General features: G+C 63.4%; 1 protein-coding gene across 1 annotated transcript; it reads left to right on the top strand.

The window, feature by feature from the left end:
• On the top strand, positions 1-27,543 carry SIGLEC1 (sialic acid binding Ig like lectin 1; the record flags this gene model as incomplete). Its single annotated transcript, XM_080343878.1, is given in 30 exon segments — positions 1-93; positions 1,077-1,152; positions 2,768-3,024; positions 3,027-3,126; positions 3,204-3,298; positions 3,300-3,398; positions 3,400-3,502; positions 3,902-4,165; positions 4,617-4,871; positions 5,349-5,500; positions 5,502-5,649; positions 6,374-6,628; positions 7,522-7,557; positions 7,560-7,723; positions 7,726-7,758; positions 7,760-7,823; positions 8,415-8,669; positions 9,559-9,852; positions 10,702-10,956; positions 11,900-12,202; positions 12,929-13,183; positions 14,112-14,417; positions 14,665-14,916; positions 15,362-15,658; positions 15,818-16,072; positions 16,708-17,010; positions 17,710-17,809; positions 17,892-17,964; positions 26,366-27,151; positions 27,295-27,543. Coding segments are annotated over 30 exon segments (6,177 nt in total).

Below are 27,543 nucleotides of genomic sequence, written 5' to 3'. Positions count from 1 at the left end.
ATGGGGTCCCCCCACCCCGAGGGTCCCCCCGGGCTGCGCTCCCCGAAACCGAAACTGGGAGACAAGCCGGAGAAGAAACGAAACTCGGTGCTGGTGCGGGGAGGCTGAGGACCCCGGCGCTTCCTTCCTCCTCCCCCCCGCCGTTATTTGTGGCTCTGTGCGTGGGAGCAGCGGGGCGGTGGGACCCCCGTGTCACCCAGGGGCCGTTCCATTTGCTGCAGGTCGGCCGGGAAACCCCCCCCGGCCAAACTCAAGCTCTCAGGGGCGGTTTGGAGCTTAAAGCACCTTCCCGGAGCCAAATTAACAGCAGGGAAATTCAAAGCATGTGTTGGGAAAATAATGTGTCAGCAAAGCAGCGCATGGGCGCTGCAGGGAGGACGGGGCGGCCGGGCGTGGAGAGCTGCCTGCTTGGCAGGGAAAGGCTGCGGAGCTGTTTGGTAAATACCTACCTTGAAATCGACCCCTTCATTGATTTCCAGCACAGTGCAAAAAAATAATCGGAAGAAAAACCTGATTTATGGCAAATTATTAAAAAAAAAATTCAAAATAATTTAATGATTTTGGTGCAGAGCTGCAAAAAGCCATTAAGCCTACTGAAAATGGAGAAATCCGCAGCTTTAACATGAAGCCCACCATGTCCCTCTGTCCTCTGTCCCCGTGTCTGTCCCTCACCCCCAGCCCCTGTGGGTCTCGGCCGTGGGCAGCTCACTGGGGTTTCTGCCCTAGTGGAGATTTCCACAAGAGTGCTTTTTCCTTTAGAAGCAGCTTTCCTCTCCATTCCAGGCACCCCCTTGCTTCCCCGTGCCCTCGTTTCTATGTGCCCCACCCCACCCCATACACATACACACATTTCCACGCCTGTGTTATTCTCATTTGCCCCATGTGGATCGGTGACGTGTTTGCTGGTGGTAACTGGTGCCATGGGGCTGGGACTGAGCCGGACTGAGGATTTCAAGGGTTTTGGCCACCTCTTCTTGTCCCCAGGGTCCTGAGTGCTGAGGCTCGGCCACCCCTGTGCCGCTGTCCCCAGGGTCCTGAGTGCCGAGGCTCGGCCACCCCCGTGCCGCTGTCCCCAGGGTCCCCAGCGTCACCCGCGTGCTGCCATGCGCCCGGCCCCGTGGCTCGTCCTCCTGGCCACCCTCATCCCACCAGGTACGGTGTGACCGTGGGAGCTGTCACCCTGCAGTTCCAAGTCCCTGGACAGACGTTTGGTGAAAGCAGGAAAGCGGGGAAGTGAAATACAAGGTGTTTCACAATGACGGACCCCAGTTCCAACTGAAATAGCTTTGAAATCAGGTCCATCTTTTTGAAACGCCCAGTATTCCACCTTCTGTTCTTGGTCAGACACTCACAAAAAGTCCCCCCTGTCCTGCTGCCTGGTTTCTGGTCTGTGCAGATCCCTCTCCTCAAAGTAACCGCAAAACCTGGAATTATTTAATACAGATTTTGTTCCACGAGCTGCCAGCGGAGGGTTCTCAGGGACTCAGTGCAGTCAGGTGGTGGTTGGACTCGATGATCCCGAGCGTCTCTTCCAACCAAAATGATTCTGTGCTTCTAAGCCCCCGATCCTTTGCCGCAGCAACCCGCTAGTTTCTTACACCCACTTTAGCCCCAGTTTCTCTGTGGCTGTGACGTCCCCTCTGCTGGTCCCCCTGTCCTGCCTGCTGGAGCTGCTGCTGTCAAACACCCCCTGGGATGAGTCCAAACCCCCCATCGCAGCCTCAGGCTCCATCGCCGCAGTTCTTGAACCACTCCTGTCCCTGTGACTCCAACCGTCACCGGGGGGATAGAAAATCTTCCTCGTCTTTCCAGTTTCCCTCGGGGAGGCTTTGGGAGATGAGTTTTCTAAGAGATGAGAGCGGCGATGTTGCGCTCACACACAGCATCATGGGATCATTTTGGTTGGAAGACACCCTCAAGATCATCGAGTCCAACCATTAACCCCCTCCCGGGGGGACAGGACAGTGCTGGGGTTTGACACCTGCTGGAATCAGCCAAAAACCCCACCAGCAGTGATATGTGCTCTGCTGACACCGCTCTGTCCATAATGTGGCGAAGCCAAAAGGTGCCGGTGCCTCCTCTGGTGTTGCCTTACATGATTCACTGCGTTGTGTCCCCAGTTGTGTTTGGGGACACGATGTCTCACTGGGACCTCTCCCAGTGTCATGGGCAGGTCCCTTGTCACCTGGATGAGCACGGGGTGGGCGCAGGAGCCGCGGGTGGTGCTTGGGGACAGGCAGGATGGCTCTGGGGACCTGCTCCTGGCTCTGCCATGGGCCACGCCATCTGGGGACATCTGATGGCATCCCGTGGTGCTCCTGCAGGCAGCGCTGCCCATGGCCCTGTGTCCCCTCGTCCTGATGGGGAGGGACGGGGTGGCAGGGGACAGCCAGGGCATGAGAGAAAGGACAAGGAGCCAGATGGGGGTGGAGGAGGGGAGGAAACAAGCTTTTGGATTGCCAGGAGGACAAATTGCCCTTTTTTACCGCTTATTTAGGCCTTTTCTTCCCAAACGCAGCCGGTGCCACGTGCTGTCTGGAAGCAGCACCCACCAATCTGACTTTCCCCATCATTTCCCCCTTTACTACTGCAAAGTTTTCTGCTGGGGGGTTTAATGTCCTTCCTGCCCGCTCTGCTCTTCCCGCTCTCCCCCCAGCCCCTCCCTGTCTGTTCGGCAGCCCAGGGGGGTTTCACAGCCCCGCTGGGTCCCCAGGGGACAGGGGGCTGCACTCTGACCCCCCTTCCCCTCTGCCCCCCTCCAACACAGCCCTCGGCTCCTGGGGGGTCACCTACCCCGAGTCCTTGCGGGGCATCGGGGGGTCCTGCCTGCTGGTTCCCTGCACCCTGAGCTACCCCGAGGAGGTGACGGCAGCCGATGGCATCGTGGCCATCTGGTACAAGGACTACGAGAGCCAGAAGACGCTAGTGTACCACTCGGGGGGGCAGGAGGTGGACCCCCACTTCAGGGGCCGCGCGCGGCTCCTCGGGGACCCCGGTGCCGGGAACTGCACCCTGCAGCTGCGGGGGGTGTGACGCCGAGGGACAGCGGCTCCTACCGGTTCCGCTTCGAGATCGTCAACGGGGACCGGTGGTCGGCGGCGCGGGACGTGATGCTGAGCGTCTCGGGTGGGTACGGGGTGTCACCCCCGCAGCCCCCCTGCCTGCCCACCCCACCTAGACACCCCCTCGCTCTCTGTCCCCAGATGACCTTGAGCGCCCAAGTGTCACTGCCAGCGAGGAGCAAACTGAGGGACAAACGTCCACCCTGGAGTGCTCCACTCCCTACGTCTGCCCGCCGGGGACACGTCACCCTGCGCTGGGGGGGCTTCGACTCCCAGGTGTCGGCAGTGTCCAGCCGCGTGCAGCTGGACACCAGCGGGGTTGGCCACCATGTCACCCCTCACCAGCTCCTTCTCCTGGAAGGACCACGGCAAAAAGCTGCTCTGTGAAGTTTCTTACGACTCGAGGAAGGCGAGCGAGGAGCTCGTCCTGCGGGTGAGACGTACGTGGGGCAGCTCGGCGGGGGGCACGGGGACACCTGCCACAGCCGGGACCCCCGGGTTCCCTCCTGCCGCTCATCACGTCTCCCCCTTTGCTGCCTTCCCAGCCCCCTGCGAAAGTCTCAGGGCAGAGTTTCATAGAATCACCCAAGAACCATTTTGGTTGGAAAAGCCCCTCAAGCTCATGGAGTCCCAACCATAACCCACCCTGTCCCTGCCCCATGTCCTGAGAACCTCATGTCCGTCTGTCCAGCCCTCCAGGGATGGTGACTCCAGCACTGCCCTGGGCAGCCTGTTCAATGCCCCACAGCCCTTTGGGGAGGAAATTGTTCCCAACATCCAACCTCACCCTCCCCTGGCACAACTTGAGGCTGTTTCATCTTATTGTGTCCTGCCTGCAGACGCCCCCAAGGACACCCAGGTGTCACTCAGCCCCTTGGGGCAGAACATCCGGGTGGGTGACACAGTGTCCCTGGCCTGCGAGGTGACCAGCAGCTACCCCCCCATCTCGGGGTACCGCTGGTACAAGGACGGAGTGGCCGTGGGCAGCGAGCGGGCCCTGACCCTGCGGGGCATTCGCCGGGAGGACCACGGGCTGTACCGCTGTGATGCTGAGAACGCCGTCGGGGTTGGCGCCGCGCCTGCCGTGATGCTCTACGTCTTCTGTAAGTGCCGGGGGGTGCTCAGCGCTGGGGCTTTGCTGGGGGGGCAGTGGGAGGGAGTGTTCCCAGTGAGTCTGGACTGGGATGGGCACAGGCTGGTACTGGCCAGGATTCAGGATTTGGTGACAGAGGTGATGCCACCGTTGTGCCGCACCTGCATCCTTCACGGTGCAGCCCCAAAGACAGGGCCGGTTTCTGTCCCCACAGACCTCCCGGGAGAGGTGACGGGTGCTGCTGCACCCACGCTGAGTTTTGTCCCCAAGGCTTTGTGTTAAGCAAAGTCTGGAACAAACCCAAACGCCTCTCACCGCCATTGTCATCCCTGGGGGACAGAGGGGACCCCCACCTGTCCCCAGACTCTGTCCCACGCTGCAGGGATGGGGAGCTCTGTGGGGGGGTGGGAGGTCCTGTCCTGCCCCCGATCCCATCCTGAACCCGCTCCCGTGTCCGTCAGCCGCAGAGATCTCGGTGAGCCCCGCGGCCGAGGTGCAGGAGGGGACGGCCACCACCTTGTCCTGCGACGTCCCCGGCAGGGAGGGCCAGGACCTGAACTACACCTGGTACAAGAACGGCGCCTGGCTGAAGGAGGGCTCGGCGCACACCCTCCTCTTCCTCCACGCAGCCGCCAGCGACGCCGGCTACTACTCCTGCAAGGTGACAAATGACCGGGGCAGTGACACCTCCCAGGCCATCAGACTGAGCGTGACATGTGAGTGCCAGGAGACGGGGGGTCCCCCACCAGGTGAGGCTGTGCAAACGCCCCAAGTCAATACGAAGTTTCTGCCCCAAATGTCTCAGGCGCAGCTGAAAGGGGGTTCAGCCCCGCTGGGCAGAATTTGCTGAAAATGCAACAATTTCTGGTCACGAGCTGCATTTGATGGTGCAGTTACGTGGTATTTGTGGTTCCAGGGTCCCCGTCCGGTCACGGCAGCACCTCCCACTCCCCCGCCTGCCTAATAAACCGCGGGGGGGTCACTAACGGGGGCGCCCAGCTGCAAAAATAACAGCTCGGCAGCTTTTGCGAGTCAGGGAAAAACCCAAGAGCCGCGGGTGTGCGTTTGGCATTTCTGGGAGTGACTGAGCAGACCCCGCGCGGGCAGGGGACAAGCAGCTCGGGGGAGCGGCCGTGTCCCCTGTGCCGTGCTGCTGGGACCCCCGAGCCGCAGCGCCCCCTCCCGTCCCGCAGACCCCCCCCGCACCCCCAGCATCGCGCTGCTGCAGGAGCCGGCGGGCGGGCGGCTGGTGGCCATCCGCTGCGCGTGGACAGCCGCCCCCCCGGCCGCGCTGGCCATCCACCGCGGCCACACGCTGCTGGCGGCCAGCGGCGCCCAGGCCGCCCCCGCGCCAGCGCCTCGGGGTCACCGCCACCCGCAACGCCCTGCGGCTGGAGATCGCGGCCGCGGGGCCGGCGGACAGCGGGGAGTACCGCTGCACGGCCACCAACGCCCACGGCAGCGCCAGTGCCACCAAGAGCTTCCGCGCCCGCGGTGAGTGCCGGTGACAAGCTCCTGGATCTCGGGCTCCGATGAGTCCCTGTGGCTGTTTGTGCAGGGGTGAGGGGGCCCCTGTGGGGGACCATGTGGCACCGGGGGACATCGGTGTCTTGGGGACTGTGTGATGGCCGTGTCCCCCTGCAGCCCTTCCCCACCACGGGGGTCACAGGTGTCACAGGGCTGATGGCATCCCCGAGGTTTGCTTTCAAAATGCCACAAAATCTGTAGCAAAGTTTGTCCGAACTTTGTCGTGTCCCCAGCGGTGCACGACATCAGGGGACACAGAGGGGACCGGCTCCCCCTGCTGTCCCCACACCCTCTGCACTCGGTGGCTCCCCCAGAAGTGATACTTTGGGGTGACAGAGGAGGAAGGGAAGGGAAAGGGAAGGGAAGGGAAGGGAAGGGAAGGGAAGGGAAGGGAAGGGAAGGGAAGGGAAGGGAAGGGAAGGGAAGGGAAGGGAAGGGAAGGGAAGGGAAGGGAAGGGAAGGGAAGGGAAGGGAAGGGGAGCCCCTCAAACCATGTCCAGGAGGAGCCTTCTTTAGGATGTCAAAAGAAACCTAAATGGATCTTCGGGTCCAACTCCAGAGAAAATAAACCCGAGTTTGGGTACCTGTGCTCCATTAACAGCTGGCCAAGGTGCCTCCAACCCAGCCAGATGGAACTGGGGGGCCAAGGTTTCCCCTCCCTCGCTGACATCCCTCTCATCCCCTGCCGCAGGTGCCCAGGTGCTGGTGCAGCCCTCGGCAGAGGTGCGGGAGGGGACAGCGGTCACCCTGACCTGCCTGGGCGCTGGGGACACGGCAGGGGACACCCTGTACAACTGGTACCGGAACGGCAAGCGGCTGCCGGGGGGCTCGGCCCCCACCCTGCGCTTCTCCTCCATCCGCGGCGAGGACGCGGGGGCGTTCCAGTGCCGGGCCCGGGGCGGCAATGACAGTGACGTGTCGGAGGCCGTCGCCCTCCGTGTGCTCTGTGAGTGCTGGGGGGTCAGCGGTGGGGGGAACTGGGTTTGGGGTCCTGCTGGGAACCCCCTGCTGCTCCCAGCCCTTGGTTTCCCCTAAAAACAGCCAAGGCACTTGTGAGCAGAGCTGTGGAAGAGGCAGACGTTTCCCTTTGGTGGGTAAATCAGGAGTCAGGAGAGGGGCAATTCAGAGAATCTCAAACTCCCGAGAACCAAAGACTTTTATAACATCCTGTTACATTAAATTCAGCTTCTCAGAGTAATATTAATAAATGATCCCTGTGAAAAATATATTCTGGTAGTTTTCTGCCTTCTGAATATTTTGCCTGCTGTAAAATAAAAATCTTCCCTGATACCAAAAGATACAATTGAGAAGTTCCACTCTGACCAAACGGTGTTTTTCTGTAGCCGTGGTAGGAAATGTGGATCACAGCCGGTCCCCAGACGCCCAGACCACTGGGGTCTCTGCAGATCTGCTGAAGAATTTGAGGGACCAGGTGACAGCGGAGGTGCCACCAGAGGTGCCTGGGACAGGCAGGGCCTTGCAGAGAGGTGGCAGATGTGGGACCCTGGGGTCTGGCTGCTGGAGGGTCATGGGATGCCCAAGAGCTGGAGAGAAGCAAGTGCAGAATCACAGCTGGTTTGGGTTGGAGGGCCCTCCCCAGCCCCCCAGTTCCCCCTGCCGTGACAGGGACATCCTGCACCAGCTCAGGGTGCTCAGAGCCCCGTCCAGCCTGGCCTGGGGATGTCTCAGGGATGGTTCAGCCACCACCTCTCTGGGTACCCGCCCAGGCTCTCACCACCCTCAGGGTCAGCAATTTCTTCCTCATGTCCAGCCTGAATTTGGAGTTCTCCCACCTCAGGAACCCATAATATCCTCACCAGTGGTGTTTTGACCCCGCAGTTCCACCGAGGCCACCGGTGATGAGCTCCTTCCTGCAGACCAGGGTGGACACCTGGGCATCCTCCAGTGCAGCGTCGAGAGCGACCCAGAGGCCAACCTGACCCTATGGAGAGGAGACGAGGTCATCGCCTGCACGGGGGGCTGCCCCGTGTCCGCCTGGGTGCAGGCCACCTTCTCCTACAACAGCCTGAGAGTGGGAGAAGATCCAGGGAGGTGACGGTGGAGGACGAGGGGACCCTACGTGTGCTGGGCTGGGAACTCACAGGGCAATGCCAGCGCGGCCGTGCACTTCAGGGCTGAGAGTGAGTGTGGGGAAGGTGCCACGGGCCTCTGGGAAAATCCTGGGAGAGGGGACAGTGGGAGAGAATGCCAGAGATGGAGACAAGCTCAGGAGATCCAGGGCGATGGGTGCAGAAGGACAAGATGAGCAGAAAGAGGCCACATGCCCATGAAAGCTGGTGAGGGGCTGGAGCACAAGTGTGATGGAGGCTGAGGGACCTGGGGGTTCAGCTGGAGAACAGGAGCTGAGGGGAGACCTTCTGATCTCTGAACTGCCTGAAAGGAGCTTGGAGCCAGGGGGGGTCGGGCTCTGCTCCCCAGGAACAAGCGCCAGGAGCAGAGGAAACGGCCTCAAGTTGCCCAGGGGAGGTTGAGGTTGGATGTGGGAACAATTTCTTCCCCAAAGGGCTGTGGGGCATTGAACAGGCTGCCCAGGCAGTGCTGGAGTCACCATCCTGGAGGGCTGGACAGACGGACATGAGGTTCTCAGGACATGGGGCAGGGACAGAGTGGGTTATGTGGTTGGACTCCATGATCTTGAGGGCTTCTCCAACAAAAATGATCCTATGATGAGCTCACGCCTCTTTGCCCCCTGCCTGTGTCCCTGCCTGCAGCTGCCACCATCACGGTGTCACCGTCCTCCCGTGTCCTGGAAGGCCAGGCTGCCAACCTGACCTGCCACCTGAGCAGCCGCTCCCCGGCGCCACCCAACGTCACCTGGTACCACAACGGGCAGCAGGTGGCCGAGGGCTCGGCCGCATCGCTGGTGCTGGGCCGGGTGGCCAGCGCGGACGCCGGGCTCTACCAGTGCAGAGCCAGCGCGGCGGGCGGCAGCCGCAGCTCCCCTGCTGTCCCCCTGCATGTGCTGTGTACGTGTGGGGGTCACTGGGCACAGCCCGCGAGGGCGGCTGATGGTGGCGGGGACAGTGTGGTCTCCCTGGGGATGCTGTGGTCCCCATGGGGCTGGAAGGGTCATGCCTGACAGAGATGCCTTCCCTTTCCCTTTCCCTTCCCATTTCCCTTTCCCCTTCTCCTTCCCCTTTCCCTCTCCCTTTCCCTTTCCCTTTCCCTTTCCCTTTCCCTTTCCCTTTCCCTTTCCCTTTCCCTTTCCCTTTCTCTTTCCCTTTCCCTTTCCCTTTCCCTTCTCTTTCCCTTCCCCTTTTCCTTCCCCTTCCCACCTTCCCTTTTTTTCTCCTTCTCCTTCTCCTTCTCCTTCTCCTTCTCCTTCTCCTTCTCCTTCTCCTTCTCCTTCTCCTTCTCCTTCTCCTTCTCCTTCTCCTTCTTCTCCTTCTCCTTCTCCTTCTCCTTCTCCTCCTTCTCCTTCTCCTCCTTCTCCTTCTCCTTCTCCTTCTCCTTCTCCTTCTCCTTCTCCTCCTCCTCCTCCTCCTCCTTCTCCTTCTCCTTCTCCTTCTCCTTCTCCTTCTCCTTCTCCTTTTCTCCTTCTCCTTCTCCTTTTCTCCTTCTCTTTCTTCTCCTTCCCTTCCCCTCCTCCTCCTTCTTCCCTTCCCTTCCCTTCCCTTCCCTTCCCTTCCCTTCCCTTCCCTTCCCTTCCCTTCCCTTCCCTTCCCTTCCCTTCCCTTCCCTTCCCTTCCCTTCCCTTCCCTTCCCTTCCCTTCCCTGCCCTGCCCTGCCCTGCCCTGCCCTGCCCTGCCCTGCCCTGCCCTGCCCTTCTCCTCTATTTCCTGGAAGTGGCCACTATTTCCTCGGAAATCCCCTCGGGGGTGCCCGACAGGCTCCATGTCCCCGCTCTGCCTGCAGACCCCCCGCGGGACCCCCGGCTCTCGGCGTTCCTGGAGACGGAGCGGGGCCGTCTGGCCATCTTCCAGTGCTCGGTGGCCAGCAACCCCCCCGCCCAGCTGGCCCTGAGCCGCGGCCACCAGCTGGTGGCCAGCAGCGCCGGGGGGGGCAGCCCGCGGGTCAGTGTCACGGCCGTCCCCAACGCCATCAGGGTGGAGATGCGGGAGGTGACGCCGGAGGACGAGGGCAGATACGACTGCACGGCTACCAACGCGCATGGCACCACGTCCCAACACCTGTACCTGCGCGTGCAGGGTGAGCGTGTGACACTGGGGGTGACACCGGGGGGGTGACACTGCGGGATGTTGGGTGGGACACAAAACGTGACTGTTTCTGTGTGGTTCCTGCCTGTGTGACACTGATGGGACAGACACATGCTCCAGTGCTGGCCGCAGTGACAGCAAAATGTCACTGAGCATCGCGGGCTCCGGCAGGTGACCCAAAGGGACTGAGCTGCCATGGCTGGGTGTCATCCTGTCCCCAGGCCACTGCAGGGACATCACGGTGTGCTGAACCTCAGCAGGCAGAAGCACCGCAGCTCACAGGGGGTGGGACAGGGTGTTCCCACCCTGCTGGGGGGTCCCTGCACAGGCTGTGACAAGCAGGGACCTGGGGTCTGTCCTGGGGGGGCTTTCTGGCTGTGGGGTCAGGGTGAGCACCCAGCCCCTCCTGCCTCTGCACCCACACTCCACTGGAGTGAGGCAGCACCCTGGTTATTGGCGCGATTTGCAAAAATCCTGGAGGCAATTAATTTTTGGGGTGGGAATTTGGCATCCAGGCTGGTCATTCCTACCGTGTCTCCATGGGAGCTGGTGTCCCCGGTGCCACCAGATGCCACCCAGGCTCCCCCCACCCCAGACCAGGCACTTGTATTCAAACACTTCAGCCCTGGGTGCCCTCAGTGATGGAGCTGGGGGGGGACAGGGAGCAAAATAAATGTCTAGTGCCAGCTGTGGGGTTGCAAAGGTGTGTGACAAGACAGGAGCGGAGCACCCGAACCTGCCACTGCGATGCACGCTGTGGTTTGTCCCCATCGCTCACCGTGCCGGGGCTGCTTGGGAACCGGCGGTGACGAGCTGGTGGCATCACCTCCCTGTGCTCCAGCTGCCCGAGTCCTCATCTCGCCATCGGCGGAGGTGCTGGAAGGGGACAACGTGTCCCTGACGTGCCAAACGGCGGGACAGCCACAGGATGACGCTGTCTACAGCTGGTACAAGGACAGCCAGCGGCTCCAGGTCACCGCTGGCCACCTCCTCACCCTGCCCCGTGTCACCAGCGCTGCCACCGGCTCCTACCACTGCCGGGCCCGTGGCCCCTCGGGGACCAGCGTGTCCCCAGCTGTCACCCTGCACGTGTCCTGTGAGTGGGACAGGGTGGGCTGGGCTGGGGATGGGGATGGGATGGATGGGGTGGGGATGAGGATGAGGATGAGGATGGGATGGGGATGGGATGGAATGGGATGGGGATGGGGATGAGGATGAGGATGAGGATGAGGATGGGGATGGGGATGGGGATGGGGATGGGATAGGGATGAGGATGAGGGTGGGGATGGGATGGGATGGGATGGGATGGGATGGGGTGGGATGGGATGGGATGGGATGGGGTGGGATGGATGGGATGGATGGGTTGGGTGGGATGGATGGGATGAGATGGGATGGGATGGGATGGGATGGGATGGGATGGGGATGGGGTGGGATGAGGATGGTGCTGGTGTGGGATGCTGAGCAAGGCCAGCTGGTCACACAGGTCTATGTCCTTGCCCAGCCCTGGCTACTGGCACTGTCCCCAAACACTGTGTGTCCCACACACAGGACTTGAACTAGAGCTCTGCACACTTTGTAACCAGACATTGTCCATCCTTGGGAAATGGCAAAGTGTTTAAAGTGAGAGGTTATGGGAATATATCTCCCTGATAGCCCCCCAGTCTGAACCAAACCCTTTCAGCAGCTGGTTCCCTGGGTGGGGTGGCTGCTCCGCTGCCTCCACCTCGCATAGGAAAGGGAAAAAAATGCAATAAGCAGCACTTTGGTGCTGCTAAAACAACATGTTTGAATCGACCTGAAATTAGCCAAATTTTTCCTGACTTTGGCTAGGAGAAATGTCATCTGTCTGGGACAGAGGGGAAAGTCCCGGGAAGAGAAACTCTGGCTGATGCTTTTGCTGCAAAATGTAGGCTGGGAGCCGCTGGAGGCCCCTCAGGGTTTCAGGGGCCTGAGGAGGGCAATGGCCCCAGATTTGGGGGAGCGAGGAGCCCGCCGGGCTGGAGCTGGGCTCGGGTGCAGGCTCAGGGTTCTCTGGGCAGATCCCCCGCGGGTGCCGGTGCTGACCCCCCTGCTGGAGCCCCCCGAGGGCCGGCGCGCCGCTCTGCAGTGCGCCGTGGACAGCAGCCCCCCGGCGGAGCTGGCGCTCTTCAAGGACCAGGCGCTGGTGGCCTCCACGGCCACGTCCCAGCCTGCCACCCTGCCACGGCTCCGCGTCACCTCGGCCACCAACACGCTGCGGGTCAGCATCCAGCCCGTGCTGCTGGAGGACGAGGGCCAGTACATCTGCGTGGCCACCAACGCTTACGGCAACGCCAGCACCGCCGGGAACTTCACTGCGGGGAGTGAGTGAGGGGCTGGGGCTGGGGAGGGATGGGATGGATGGGATAGGGTGGGATGGGATGGGATGGGATGGGATGGAATGGGATGGGATGGAATGGAATGGAATGGGATGGAATGGATGGGGTGGGGTGGGATGGGATGGGATGGGATGGGATGGGATGGGATGGAATGGGATGGAATGGATGGGGTGGGGTGGGATGGGATGGGATGGGATGGGATGGGGTGGGATGGGATGGGATGAGATGGGATGGGATGGGATGGAATGGGATGGAATGGATGGGGTGGGGTGGGGTGGAATGGGATGGGACAGGATGGGATGGATGGCATGGGGTGGGATGGGATAGAGATGGGATAGGATGGGGTGAGACAGGATAGGATGGGATGGGAAGGGGTGGGATGGCATGGGATGGAGATGATGGAGATGGAGATGGAGAATGGAGATGGAGATGGAAACGAAGATGGACAGGACCAGCTCTCCATCACACCCGGCCCACCCTGAGCATCAACCCTTCCCCTCTAGACTGAATACTGGGAACAATTCCTTCCCCAAAGGGCTGTGGGGCATTGAACAGGCTGCCCAGGGCAGTGCTGGAGTCACCATCCCTGGAGGGCTGGACAGATGGACATGAGGTTCTCAGGATGTGGAGTAGTGCCTGGGTTGGATTATGGTCATTGCCAATGGTCTTGAGGGGCTTTTCCAACCCAAATGATTCTGTGACTCCCCACAGCTGCCAGGCTCTGGATCTCCCCGTCCCCAGATGTCCGGGAAGGTGACGCTGCCACCCTGATCTGTGCGGTGCAGAGCGAGGCGGGGGACGCGCTGAGCTACACCTGGTACAAGAACAAGGTCTGGTTGAGCAGCGGCTCGTCCCCATCCCTCGCCTTGCCCCGTGTCACTGTCACCGACGCCGCCTCCTACCACTGCACCGTGTGGACCCCATCACGGACCCGCAGCTCGGCCCCCGCCACCCTCAACGTCCTCTGTGAGTCCCCAAGGGCTTTACACCCGGGGGGTCCCCTGTGTCCACCCGAGACAGGGACTCAGCCACACTGCAGGGATGTCACTTGGTGTGTCACTTGTCCCTTGGCCTGTCCCCTGGGCTGGGAGGGGTGGGGGGTAGCGGGGTCTGCCTTCATCTTAGGCTCTCAAAAAAAATCAGCTTTCATCCCAGGACTTAACTAAGCCAAGCCTTATGTCCTGGGACTGACCCCCCCAAGCAGACATGGCCAAACACCCCACATTGTCTGCAGTGATGCTTCTCCGAGCGCCCCAAGTTTGTCCTTGTGCTTTGTACCAAACCACAACGGAAGAATCTTTGGCTTTCAGGAAATGTTGCAAGATTTTTTTCCCCTTTTCTCAGCTTTAACTTATAAACCTGCTGTGAGGGGTGAGTGCGGACCAGCACTCCTGGAAACGTCCTCTGCAGAGCCTGGGCACAAACCCGTGGCCTCTCTCCCGGCTCCTGATTTGGGATGGGGAGCACCGGGTGGATATTGACGGGAATAACCTGGCTCCCTGGGCCCGGCCGCACCCGCAGCCTCGCCGTTGGGGTTTGCCCGGTGCCCGTGTGCGCAGGATGGGCTGTTGTTGGGTCTGGGGTGTGAGCAGAATGCTGAACCGCGTGGAACACACACCAGGACGTGGTCCATGTGTGACTGGTGCGGATGGAGCTGCCACAGCCACCTCATTAATGAGCTGTGGGTAGAAATGAGCTCGGGGAATGACCCTGCGTGTTGGTTTGATGTGAGGGGACCGCAGATGCTGAGGAAAGAGGCTGCTGGAGCGGGTTCTGAGCTGCAGGCAGCAGCAGAGCATCACCGACCCCAGCACGGCCGGCTGGGGATGCTGCAGCTCCCCGAGAAGCTGCTTCTCCTGCATCCCACCTCTTCCCCCACATCTCCCTCCCACAGACCCCCCCAGGAACCTGCAGCTGAAAACCTTCATGGAGAGCGGCGAGGGGACCGCAGTCATCCTCCTCTGCAGCGTGGAGAGCAACCCCCCGGCACAGCTCACCCTGCTCAGGGGGGGGCAGCCAGTGGCCTCCAGCCCCCCGGCGGGGGGCGCCCACCCCGGGCAGAGCGGCCGCGTCCCCCCCCAGCCCAACGCGCTGCGGCTGGAGCTCCGGGACCCATCGGAGGAGGATGAGGGGGGGTACGAGTGCCTGGCACGGAGCCCCCTCGGCAGCGCCCGCGCGTCCCTGGCCCTCCAGGTGCAGGGTGAGTCCCACGGGGGAACACGGGACCCTTGGGTGGGGTGATGGGCGCATGGAGGGATCCGGCCCGAATAGTCGCTGCTGCTGGACATCGAGGGGGTCGGGAGCGGTGAGGGGCTGGTGGAAGGGCAGGGTGGGCACCCACCCCGCTCCGGGGGGCACCCACCCCGCTCCGGGGGGCACCCACCCCACACGGCGCTGAGGGGGGCGGGGACTCGGGAGCCGGTGACGAGCAGCTCCGCTGTCCCCAGCCGTCAGGGTGCTGATGCGACCCTCCGCCGAGGTGCCCGAGGGGACCGACGTGACCCTGACGTGCCGGGCCGCGGAGGCCCCCCCGGGCACCCTCTACAGCTGGTACAAGAACGGGCGGTGGGTGGCCGAGGGGCCCGATCCTGCCCTGGTCCTCCCCGCCGCCCGCCCCGCGGACGCCGGTTCCTACTCCTGCCGGGCAGGGGGGGCACAGCGGGGCCGCCGGGCCCCCTCCGCCGCCCTGCGGGTGCTCTGTGAGTGCGGGGGCGCTGCCGTGGGGGTGGGGGGACAGCGGTCCTGCCAAAGCGGACAGCCCGGGGGAGATGCCGCCATCGCGGCGCTGGCGTTGGGAGGACGGTTTATGTCGCCACCTGGTGACATCCCGCGACAACCTGTTGCCCGGAGCGGGAGTCACAGGTGCTGCCGGGGCCTTGTATCGCGCCCGTTCCCCCCCAGCAGCAAACCTGTCACCCCCAAACCACGGGAGGGACAGTCCCCCGCCACCAGAGCTGTTTTGTCGCCACCTGGTGACATCCCGCGACAGACCGTGGTGTGGAGCGGGGGTCACTAGTGCTGCTGGGTCTTGTATCACCCCTCTCCCCACCCCCAGCAGCAAACCTGTCACTCCTAAACCCCACGGGAGGGACAGTCCCCTGCCAACAGTGCTGTTGCGGGGGGACACTGTCCTTGTCCCCGCAGATGCCCCCCAGGCGCCATCCTTCACGTCGCTGGTGGAGCCGCGGGGGGGGCGGCAGGCCGTCCTGCTCTGCGCCGTGGACAGCTGCCCCCCCTCCGACATCGTCCTGCACCGGGGGCCCGGCCACCCCGTGGCCTCCACGCGGGGCCCGGCCGACCCCCGTGTCACCGTGCAGGTGACCCCCAACTCGCTGCGGGTGGGGCTGGGGGCGCTGGGGCCGCGGGACGCGGGGCTCTACGTCTGCTCGGCCAACAACAGCTTCGGCACCGCGTCCTCGTCCCTGCACCTGGACCTGCCAGGTGAGGGTGGCCCCGAGCCACGGTGACACCCGTGCGGGGGTTCTCCCCGTGGGAACGCGGCTTTCGGGAGCATTTTGGGGAGTCCTGGGGCTGGTGTTGTCCTGTGTGACCCCAACCCAGGGCACCCCGGGCCTTGCCGGCCTCCCTCCTCCTCCTCAGGGGTCACCATCGCGGTCGAGCCCTCACCAGAAGTCCTGGAAGGTGCCACAGCCACCGTCACCTGCTCAGGTGTCCCCTGGGTGGGGGACGAGGCCAACTACACCTGGTACAAGAACGGCCGGTGGCTGCAGGAGGGACCGGCCGGTTCCCTCGTCCTCAGCTCTGTCACCAGCACCGACAGCGGCTCCTACCAGTGCCGGGCGAGCGGGACGCGGGGCAGTGTCACCTCGGCCCTGCTCGGCCTCAGTGTCCTCTGTGAGTGTCCCCAGCACCACAGGGACCTGTCACCGCAGAGCCTCGGCACGGGGGGGCATCCAGCCCAGCGTCACTCCTGTCCCATCTGCGTGGTCCTGCTGCAGTCATGGGGCCTTTCTCCTCATCTTCATCCTCGTCTTCCTCCTCATCTTCCTTCTCATCTTCCTCCTCGTTTTCCTTCTTTCCTTCCTCCTCTTCTTCCTCTTCTTCTTTCTCCCCTTCTTCCTTCTCTCCTTCCTCCTTGTCTTTCTCCTTTCACCTCTTCTTCCTCCTCTCCTTCTTCCTCCTCTCCTTGTTCCTCCTCTTGTTCCTCCTGTTCTTCCTCTTCTTCTTCCTCTTCTTCTTCCTCCTTATCTTCCTCCTCTTCTTCCTCCTCTTCTTCCTCCTGTCCCTGCCCCACTCCTGTCCCTGTGCACCTGGGGAAGCAGACATCAGGTTTATTTAGCTGCAGACACCCCTCAAAACTCCGATTTGGAGCCGAAGTGCCCTGATGCTCCAGCCTGGGCGGGGGGTGGACACAAAGGGCTGGGAGGTGTGAGACCCCCAGTCCTGAGCTGGGGGGGATGCACTGGCTAGCCCTTGGCAAGCATCCAGAGCAGCGTGGGTGGGGGTCCCACACCACGGTTCCCCCACAGACCCCCCCCGGGATGTGTCCATCAGCACGTTCCTGGAGAACCGCAGCGGGCGGGTGGGCATCGTGCTGTGCTCCGCCGACAGCCACCCCGCGGCCACCATCGCCCTGTACCGCCGCGGCCACCTCCTGGCCACCAGCCTGGCCACCGGCCTGGCCACCGCGCCGGGGGGGCGCGTCACCGCCTCCCACAACAGCCTGCGCCTGGAGCTGGGGGCCGTGGGCGCCCAGGATGCGGGGGATTACACCTGCGTGGCCACCAACGCGCTGGGCAACGCCACGGGCAGCGCCCACTTCGACGTGCGCAGTGAGTGGGGGTCAGAGCCCCGGGCCGTGCCGGAGCCGGGGGCGGGTCTGGGCGCTGGGCTGATTTTGGGGCGGTGGGCTGAGCAGGAGCGGGTTGGGTTGGTCACGAGTCTTTGGGTGGAAGGGAGGATGTGGTTTTTCTGTGAGAATTGGGTATTTCCACTCAAGGAGCTTTTCCTCCAAGGACTCTGGGTGGGATTTTATGAAAGGGCTAAAAAAGAAACAGAAAAATGGGTCAAATGCTGCAGGTTGGTCAAAAAAGGAGGGAAAAGCAGCTTGGGTTTGGTGAAAGATAAAGCAGGGTGATGCTGCTTGTGGCTGTGCTGGGTGACTCCGGGGCACAGGGACATGGGCAGGGACAGCCAGAAGCAGCCAGTGTCCCCATGGTGTCCCCGTGGGGTCCCAGCCCGGTGCTGTGCCACCCTGTGACCCCCCGCGGTGTGTCCTCAACCCACCGACGGGCTGTCCCCAGCCCTGGGGACCTGGCTGTGGCACCAAGGGGTGTCCCACGTCACCTCTCGCAGTGTCCCCTTCACCGGGGGTCCCACCTGCACCGACCCCACACCAGGGTCACGTTGTGGCAGCAGCCACGGGGACAAGGGGCAGGGGGAGGTCACCCCCCATGCAGGCTTCCCCAAACCACAGCTGGGGGGACACTGTCCCAATGTCGGGGACACCCGTGTGTCCCATCTCCCTGCAGCTCTCACCCACCTCCTGGTTGTCACCGTGGTGGCTGGACTGCTGACGGCCGTCATCTGCGTGGCTGCCCTGGCCCTCCTGGCTGTGAAGCTGTGGCCCAGGTGACATCCCCAGCTGGGATAGGGTGGGGACAGGGACCCTGTTGGGGTGGCAGTGGTGGCAGCTCCTTGTCGTCCCTTCCAGGGTAAGGAAGATTTGGGGCTGCTCGGGGGCTGAGGACACCTTTGAGCTGAGGAGCAAACAGGAGCAGGTGCAGGTGGGGACATGGGGGACATGGCCACCCATGGTGGCCTTGGCTGTCATTGCCAGGGCAGGGGACAGGGCGGGAGGGACAGGCAGAGCATCGGAAGGACCTGAATTACCCTGGCAGGCTCATCCGGAGGGGCTTCACAGCCACCCACGGGTGCTGGCCCCTTGGGCGGTGCTCTGGGTGCTCCCCTGGCCCTGAGGCTCTGCCATGGGGGCCCCAACCAGCCCCAACCTTTTCCAGGTGGACGGAGCCTCCTGAGGTGGTGGTTTTCAGGCCAGGAGCATCTGCAGCAGCTGGGGGGGGTGACCCGGCTCGGGGGGTGACCTGGCCTCGGGGGGTGACCTGGCTGGTGGGGACACCCGGCTGGTGGGGTGACCCAGCCCCGCTGTGGCGGATCCCGCAGCCCCCGGAACAACCCAGCCCATCCCCGTCCCTGTCCCTGTCCCCCTCCTGTCCCCCTGCCCCCTCACGGCTCCCGCGGTGGCTGCTGCTCTCACGCCAGACCTGCATTGCACTCACCGCGGGTGCCGGTGAGCCGGGCTGGCTCTGAGCTGCTCTCCAGCAGTAGAACACCAGAAAACACATCAACAAAACCTCCCAGTGGCAGTGCCACCTCTCCATCGCCACCGTCCTCCTGTCCCCTCGCCAGAGCCACCCCCTACGATGCTGTCCCCATGTGCTGGGGCCTCTCTGTCTGGAAATAAACCTGGAGCAGGGTGCCACTGGTGTCTGCGGGGATGCACTGGGAAGGGGTTTATTGCCTCATTTGGGGAGGCTGGGGAGCAGAGGACACCAGGCAGCACGGGGCTGGGGACCCCCTGGGGGCTCCCCCGTGTCATTGTGCCACTCCTGTCCCTCTCCTTTCTCCATGTTATCCCCAAATTCACTTTGTGGCCACCGCAGAGTGATGGCTGGGGCTGGCGACAGGGCTGCGGGGCAGGTGGGAAGGTGGCTGCTGAGCCGGGTCCCCTCCCGGCCCGCTGCCATTAGATGTCACCCTGCGGCCACCTGGCTGCCGGACATGGCCTCGGCCGTGGGCGTGCAGCCTGATCCGCTTCCCAGTGTAGAGCATGGCTCACGGTTTGGGGGCTCAGGGGTCTGGGCTTCAGGGCTCTGGGGCTCAGGTGATTGGGGGTTCAGAGATTTGGGGGCTCAGGGGTCTGAGGTCTCAGGGGTTTGAGGCTCAGGTGTTTGGGTGCTCAGGGGTCTGGGGCTCAGGGGTTTGGGGCTCAGGGATTTGGGGTCTCTGGCGTTTGAGGCTCAGGGATTTGGGACTTGGGGGTTTGGGGGCTCAGAGGGTTGGGGGTCTCAGGGTGATGCTCTGCTCCTGTGGGTCTTTAATCCCCCCTTTTCTGCCTGTTTTGAGTCTCCTGTTCATGCACTGAAGCAGCTGCTGCTGTCCCCATGGGCACCCAGCACCCGCACCCCAATGCCCTCCTGCTTCTACCTGCATCTCCTGTGCCCCTCAGCTCCCTGTGCTCAAACCTCCTGAGCTTCCAGCCGTACTTGCAGCTCATCTCCCTCTGGCTCGGCTCTCAGTGTTGCACAGACCCTCATCCCCTGGGATTCATCCCCTCTGTGCCATGTTTCCTGGTGCGGTGCTTCCCAGTGCTGTGTCCCATGGGCGGTGCAGCCCCCTCCCCGCTGTGAGCAGGGACAGCTGGGCAGGAGGGTCCCAGAGCTGCGGGGCTGGCGGGACAGCAGCGCTCCAGGGAAGGACATGCCCCATCAGATGTGCAACATCACTTGTGCCTGTGCCACTGACAGCAGGGCCCTGCGCAGCCGGCGGGAGGGCTGTGTGGGGAGAGGCTGTCCCTGTCCCCATCGCTGGCCCCAGCCCCAGCCCCAAGCCTCATTCCATCCCCATCCCATTCCCATCCCCATGCCCATCCCCATCCCATCCCCATCCCCATCCCAACCCCATCCCCATTTCATCCCCATCCCCATCACCATCCCATCCCCATCCCCATCCCCATCCCCATCCCCATCCCGATCCCCATCCCCATCCCCATCCCCATCCCATTCCCATCCCCAACCCCATCCCCATTTCATCCCCATCCCATCCCATCCCTATTCCCATCCCAACCCCATCCCCATCACCATCCCCATCCCCATCCCCATCCCCATCCCCACCCTCATCCCCATCCCCATCCCATTCCCATCCCCATCCCCATCCCAACCCCATCCCCATTTCATCCCCATCCCATCCCATCCCTATCCCCATCCCAATCCCATCCCCATCCCCATCCCCATCCCCATCACCATCCCATTCCCAGCCCCATCCCCATCCCATTCCCATCCCCATCCCCATCCCAACCCCATCCCCATTTCATCCCCATTCCATCCCATCCCTATCCCCATCCCAACCCCATCCCCATTTCATCTCCATCCCCATCACCATCCCATTCCCATTCCCATCCCCATCCCATTCCCATCCCCATCTCTATCCCCATCCCATCCCGTCCCATCCCACCCCATCCCTATCCACATTTTGTCCCCATCCTCATCCCCATCCCCATCCCCATCCCTATCCCTCCTATCCCGTCCCCATCTGTGTCCCCATCCCCATCCCTATCCCCATCGCTGTCCCCATCCCTCCCAAAGTCCCCAGATGCTGTGGCAGGATGGTGGGCAGGGATGGGCAGGGTGACGGGCAGGATGACGGGCAGGGACGGGCAGGGTGATGTCGGGTTGGCAGCACAACCCCCCTCCCCAGCCTGCTGCAGCAGCCGCTGCCTCCTGGCCGAGCCCCCTCGGTCCAAGCCCCCGCTCTGCTGAGCCGCGCGGGCGGCAGCCGGCTGGAGCTGGGCTGACCCGGGCAGGTCCGGCCCTCGGGCTGGAAATCACCTTTTCACGGTGTCTCCATGGCAGAGCCCCCAACCCCACCACCGAGCCCTCCTCCTCCTTGTCCTCCTCCTCCTCCTCCTTCGCCAGCTGCGCCCACGCTGCCACCCCCGAGCCCCCGGGCTCCGCAGGGGTCCCTGTGTGCATCTCCCACGTCTCCCCAGCCTGACATTCATTAACTCACGCCCAAACGCCCCTGGACGTCCAGGCCAGTCCAGCTGGCCCCTCCTGCCCGCCGTGCCCCGTTCCCCGCGGGGGGGCCAGGGCAGATGCTGCCGCTGATGTGCACACGTTGGGCCCCGTGAGCCGCTGCTGGCCAGATGTGCCAGATGTCGGCTGCTCCCAGCAGCACAACTGGTGCAGCCTGGTCCTGGGGACAGAGATGGGGGTGCGGGGAAGGTCCTGGCAACTGCAGGACCTGGAGCAAGGGCAGGACGGGGCTGGCACCTGCAGCACCGAGGGCCAGCCAAGGGGTTGCGCTGGAACACTCAATCTCTGCGCACCGCCTGCCCTGGCTCTGCCCAGCAGCACAACGGGAGCAGCCTGGTCCTGGGGACACAGAGACAGGGGTGCGGGAAGGTCCCAGCAGCTGCGGCACCTGGATGGGGACAGGCCGTGAGCAGGACGGACAGGCACTGAGGGCGAGCCCAGGATTGCTCCTGGAACGCTAAATCTCTGCAGACCTGACCCGCACGGAGGGGATTTGAGACGTGGGGCGCATCAAGGGCTTGGGAGAGGATCGGGATGCGTGTCCTCCTTCATGCAGCCCCAGGGCTGCAGGAACACCCCGGTGCCGCGGGCAGGGAGCCAGCGATTACCTCCGGACCCTCTGAGCTCCTTCGCCTCCTTTCCTTCTGGAGCGACACACGTTAAGCCAAATCCTCCCGTCACATGGTTTAAAGGCAGAGGAAGGGAATAAGGGCAGGTCAGGAGGTGAACTGGAGGCCACGGATTTGCCACCGGGCAGAGGAACCTTGTAGAAATGTGCTCGGCACTTCTCCTTGGATAAATGAGTGCGCGCTTTGATTTGCTGTTTGCGGTAATCCTGGGGAGGGCTGAAATGCAGCCGTTGCTGGCGGCGGGGGGACGGCGGGGCAGGCCGGGGCCGGGCTCGCCGCCCGCGCTCGGTGCTGCCAGAGCCGGCCCCGAGCGCCAGCCCGGCCGGCCGCGCCGTGACAGCGATGCTGATGGCTCTGGCCATGATCACTGCCGGCCTGCCGGGCTGAAAGGCCCCGTCTGGTCGGGAAACGAGCCCGCTCGCTCCATGTGAGCAATGATGCGATGTCCCCATGCAGATGTGGCTCTCACCGCTGCCCCAGTCCCTGATGGCTCCGTGGTGAGACTGGTGCCAAATAACGGCAGCCCGGTGGTGCGGAATGGGGGGGTGTCACCGCCATGCCAAGGTGGGACAACACTGTGCCAACCACCTCGTGACACCTCTGCGCATTTCCCGGGATTCACCCGAGCCCCAAACCCTCGGCAATCACACCCCCACACCGTCCCCAGCCCGCTGCGGGGTGTCCCCAGCCAGGGCCACCTCTCCTCCATCCCGGTGCTGGTGCTGCTCACGTCCTCCCTCCCCGAGGTTTAGCGCTCTCCGTCACATCTGCTAAGTCCATCCTGCTTCTTCCTCGCCATCGTCACCAATTATCTGTTGGGTGACGGCAAGGCCGGGTGGCTGTGCTTGCGCGGGGGGCTGGGAGCGGCGGGGCGGAGGGGACGGGGCTCACCCAGCCTGGCTGAGCCCCACAGACCCTCTGCAGCCCCCTTGACCCCCGCCGAACCCCCACGTGCCGTGGGAATGGGGAGGAAGGGCTGGTCACTGCCTTCCTGGGGCTTGGAGGGTGGGCTGGGCCATCCCCAGCCCCCCTGGAACCCCTTCCCAGCATCTCGTCACCCCATAACCCCTGAGGGTCTGGGAGTGTCTGTCCCCCAGCGTTGCCTGCACCCCACTGCTCCTCCTGACAGCAGCGGAGTTTTATTGGGGTCCCTTGGGCCCCCCGCCTTGTCTGCTGGAATCATCAGCTCAGCTGGGGACACTGCAAGACCCCGAACCCCCAGAAGCACCCTGGGGCTCCATGGAGGAGGTGCAACAGGCCCCCAAACACATTAATTGATGGTCATTAATTGGAATTGCCTGTGTGCAGCAGTGATGGGGGCCTGGGGGATGAAATATGGTTTGGAGCTGATTTTCCCCTCCCGGGGCAGGACACGGTGGCTGTGGGGCCCAGGTGACTGTCCGGGGGGACCCACCATGAGTGTCCTTGGGGACGGGGGTGCTGGGGGAGGGAGGTTTCCAGCAGAACAAGAGGTGGGGATAGCGGAAAGGTCAAGGTTATCAAACGTGGCAGCAGGTCCCCGAGGGCTGTGATCACACCCTCATACCTGATGGCACACGGCATGCCATCAGCACCCGCACCTTGTCACCCGCGTGTCCCCACAGCCCCGCTCGGCCTCACTGGGAGCAGCTGCAGGGCAGGACATGAACCAGAAACCGCAACAAAACCCCGCACAGCATCTTCTAGTGCGGAATGACCTGCAGCTGCTCTTTGGAGAAGCAGAACCCCGAGGTTTGTTCATCCCCCTCCTCCTCACCCCCACTCTGGTACCATCCCAGTGCCCATCTGACGCTTCCCAGTTTGTGGCTCCATGTCCCATGCTGGTCTGGGCTCTGCTGTGGATGTTTGCCACGAAGACACTGCTCTGTGGACACGCATGTGCCGCCAGCCCTTGCTGCAGGGATGTCACCAGCTGCACTAGGCGCCCCAGCAGTGGGACACAGACAGAAATGAGGGGTGGGGGCGTCTGCAGCTGCACATCCCTCCCCGCGGGTCCTGTGCACACTGGGGAGGGTAAACTGAGGCACCGATAACACAGCCTCTGCGTGTGCTGGAGCTGGGGGACACAACCAGGGTATCGCACCCCTCTCCTCCAAGCCATGGTCTGGGGGTCCGCCCTGCCCCGTGGGGGCCTGGAGGTTTTTCCTTCCCCCCCGCCTCAATGAGTATTTTGGTTTTAGTTATCCAGGGCAGGGCTCCTGGAGTTCTCCGGGGCCGGGACCACGGCCCCAGAGAGGGAGGAGTGGGGCTGCCCGGAGCAGGGGTGCCAGGAATGGGGATCCCGGGGCAGAGATCCCAGGAGCAGGGTCCCTGGAGCTGGGACCCCTCAAGTGGGCACCCCAAGAACTGGGTTCGCAGAAAGGAGTGGGAGAGGGGACCCAAGAAAGCAGGACGGTGAGGGAAAGGATGCCGGAGCCAGCTCCCCGGAGGGGGGGATGCCAGAGAAGGAGATCCCGGAGCGGGGTGCCAGGGCTGGGGATACTAAAGGAGGCGATCCCAGGAACGGGGTCCCAGGGCCAGGGAAGGATCCGAGGTCACTGTCCCCGCCGCTCCCCGCGTCGAGGTGGCCCCGCTGCTGCAGACTCGTTTGGGGAGGGGATCCCCGAGTGCTGGTGGCCGGACCGGGGCTCTGGACGGGGACCCGCGGTGCCGGCGGGCTCTGTCGGTGTCGGGGTGCGGGAACAGCCGTGCCAGGGGTGCTGTGGCACCGACCCTCTCAGATTTCGTTTGATTTCGTTTGATTTCATTTTATCCGAGAGGGTGCGGCGGAGCCGGGGGGGCCGGGCCGGGGGCAGCGCACCCACTCATGGGAGAGCCTGGCGGGGCTTAGGGGTGACTGTGGCTTGGGACGGGGTCCCCTGCCCGGGGACGGGGTGTCCCGCCCGCCCGCTCCCGCGGCTGCCCTGGCCGCCCCGGGCCCGCCGGCCCCGCTAACGAAATCAGCGCTGTGGGGGGAGCCAGGGGGGCTACGTCGGGGCTGGACACCCCCGAGAGGACCCCGGGACGGGGGCGGCGGCGATGGGACCCTCCGAGACCCCAAAGCTCTCCCCATCCTCTGTCCTCGGCAGGGTCCCCGAAGCAGCCACCGCAGCCCGGGACGGGCGGAGCCGCCGAGGTCGCCCGGTCCCCGCGTGTTCCAGTCCCCGCGTGTTCCCTGTGGGTAGCCCCAGGCCTGGCGCGGGTGGGTACGGGTGGCCACGGGGGTGGTTTCGGCCAGTGAGCCGCTCCTGGTCCTGGTAAAATGAACCCGCAGCGCGGGGACCATGCACTGGCCATTACACGTGTCCGTGCACACCCACCCGTGTCCGTGCAAGGTTACACAGTGTCCGTGCAAAGTTACACCGTGTCCATGGCAAGTTACGCTGTGTCCATGCTGACCCACCCCTGTCCGTGCAAGGTTACACCGTGTCCGTGCACACTCACCCGTGTACGTGCACCGTTAGGGTGTGTCTATGCTCATCCACCCGTGTCCGTGCACGGTTACACCGTGTCCATGCACACGCACCAGTGTCCATCCTCGGCTATACCGGATAATTGGATACGCTGTATGGGGTGCAGTTTTAGCAACCAAACAACCAACCAAGCAACAACCCGACCCCCAAAGCGCGCACCCCACGAAAAGGGAGCGGCCGCGGTTCCGCTGTGCCCACGGGCGGCTGTTCCGTGTGTCCGTGTGTCCGTGCAGAGTCGCGCCGTGCGCTTACAGCCCCCCGGGCCCTGCCGTTCCCCCCGAGTCCCGGTAAAGCGGGGCACGGTCGCCCCGGGCACGGTCACTGTGTGTAGTTACACCATGTCCGTGCACATTTCTCCCGTGTCCGTGCACATTTCTCCCGTGTCCGTGCACGGTTCCCCCGTGTCCATCCATGTTCACCCCGTGTTTTCGCACTGCTCCCCAGTGTCCGTGCACGTTCACCCGTGACCGTACGTATTTTTCCCCGTGTCCATCCACATTTATCCCTGTACTTGCACGATTCTCTCGTGTCCGTCCACGCTTACTCATGCCCTTGCACATTTAATTCGTGTCCGTGCACTGTGCCCCCCGCGTCCGTCCACGTTTATCCCTGATAGTGCGTATTTTCCCCGTGTCCATCCACGTTTATCCGTGTCCGTGCACGTTTACCCCGTGTCCCGGCACAGTCCCCCCGTGTCCGTTCACGTTTACCCGTGATCCTGCACCGTCCCCCCTGGTTTTTGCACAGTTCCCCAGTGTCCCTGCACAGTCCCCCCGTGTTTTCGCACGGTTTCCCCGTGTCCCTTCACAGTCCCCCCGTGTCCTTTTACATTTCCCCGTGATCCTGCACAGTCCCCCACTTGTTTTTGCACGGTTCCTCCGTGTCCCTGCACGGTCCCCTCGTGATTTCCCACGGTTCCCCCCTGTCTGTACAGGGTTCCCCGGTGTCCATGCACAGTCCCCCCCCCGTGTCCGTTCACGTTTACCCGTGATCCTGCATAGTCCCCCCGTGTTTTTGCACGGCTCCGTTTGTCCGTGCACAGTCCCCCCATGTTCCTGCACAGTCCCCCGTGTCCTTTTACATTTTCCCGTGATCCTGCACAGTCCCCGACCTGTTTTCCTGCACAGTCCTCCCGTGTCCGTTCACGTTTACCCGCGATCCTGCATAGTCCCCCCGTGTTTTTGCACGGCTCTCCTTGTCCGTGCACGGTCTCCCCATGTCCCTGCACTGTCCCCTCGCGTTCGTGCACAGTCCCCCCGTGTCCGTGCCCAGTCCCCCCGTGTTTTCGCCCGGTTCCCCGTGCCCACGGACGCCCCGCAGCCGTTACCGTGCTCCGCCGCGCTGGCCCGGCCCGGCTCCCCGGCTGCCCTCGGCCGCGGCCCCGCTGCTCCAGAACCGGAGACCCTCTGGGACGCCCAGGGGTCCCCGCAGCCCCCAGCCGGGAGCACCGCGCTGGGCCCGCGCTTCTTCCCGGGAAACACCGTTCGTTTGCGGGGAGGGGAAGGGAAGGAGGAGGACGAGGGTCCCCCCTGGCCCGGTAAAGCCGCGCTTGGCGTGAGCCCGGCGGGCCGGGACTCCCTGGGGCGGTGGGTCTGGTGTCCGCGGAAGCTCCGGCTCCGCTCCCGGCTCCGCTCCCGGCGACACGCCGCCCGGAGCCCGGGCCCGGGCCCCGCAGGCCGCCAGTGCGGGCCGTGGACCCGGGGAATCCCGGCCGCACCGAGCCCAGCCCAGCCGAGCCCGGCACAGCCGAGCCGAGCTGAACCGTGCCGAACCGAGCGGGCACCGTGCGTTACCTTCATTTCCAGCGATCCGAGGGTGCCGGGCCCGGGCGGCTCTGGGCGGCAGATCGGGCCCCTTCGCCAGGGTGTAAAACGCGAAAATGAAGGAATATATTTCTTTTTATTCTTCGCCGTCCTCGTAGCGAGGGGGGAGAGCGGGGCGGGCTCGGCGGGGACGGCAACGGGGCCGCTCCGGGAGAACGAGCCTCCCCGGGCCGGGCTGCCCCGGGCGGGTTCTGCTCCGAATGGCCCGAGCGAGGCAGAAAAAACAGCGATAACAGTAATACTTGTAATAACAACGATAACAAAACCGGTTATAACAACGATAAAACAAAATCAACAACAATAATAATTCTATAATAGTAATAATAGGCAGCGTGTATTTTTAAAATGATTATCACTGTCAGTATTGCCGATGCCAAGGCCGGTCAGGCAGAGGCGGCCGCGGCTCCGCTCCACCCTGCGCGGCCCGCGGAGGAGCGCGGATCCTTCGCCTCCGCTTCCCGGGAGCGGCGGCACCGGCTCGTACCGGATATTTCCCTTTCTCGGTTCCCCCGCAAGCTCAGACCCACCCGGAGCAAATTTCAGATCATTATTATTAACGATAGCAATAGCGAGAACGCGGAAAACAGCATGGAAAGAGCAGGAGCCGGGGGGACTCGGGGGGTCTGA

Source organism: Nesoenas mayeri (genome assembly GCF_963082525.1).
Source record: "Nesoenas mayeri genome assembly, chromosome: 4".
In the NCBI taxonomy this organism is placed as follows: Eukaryota; Metazoa; Chordata; class Aves; order Columbiformes; family Columbidae; genus Nesoenas; species Nesoenas mayeri.
Note: the sequence above shows the minus strand (reverse complement) of the source record. Positions and strands in the feature narration are given on the sequence as shown.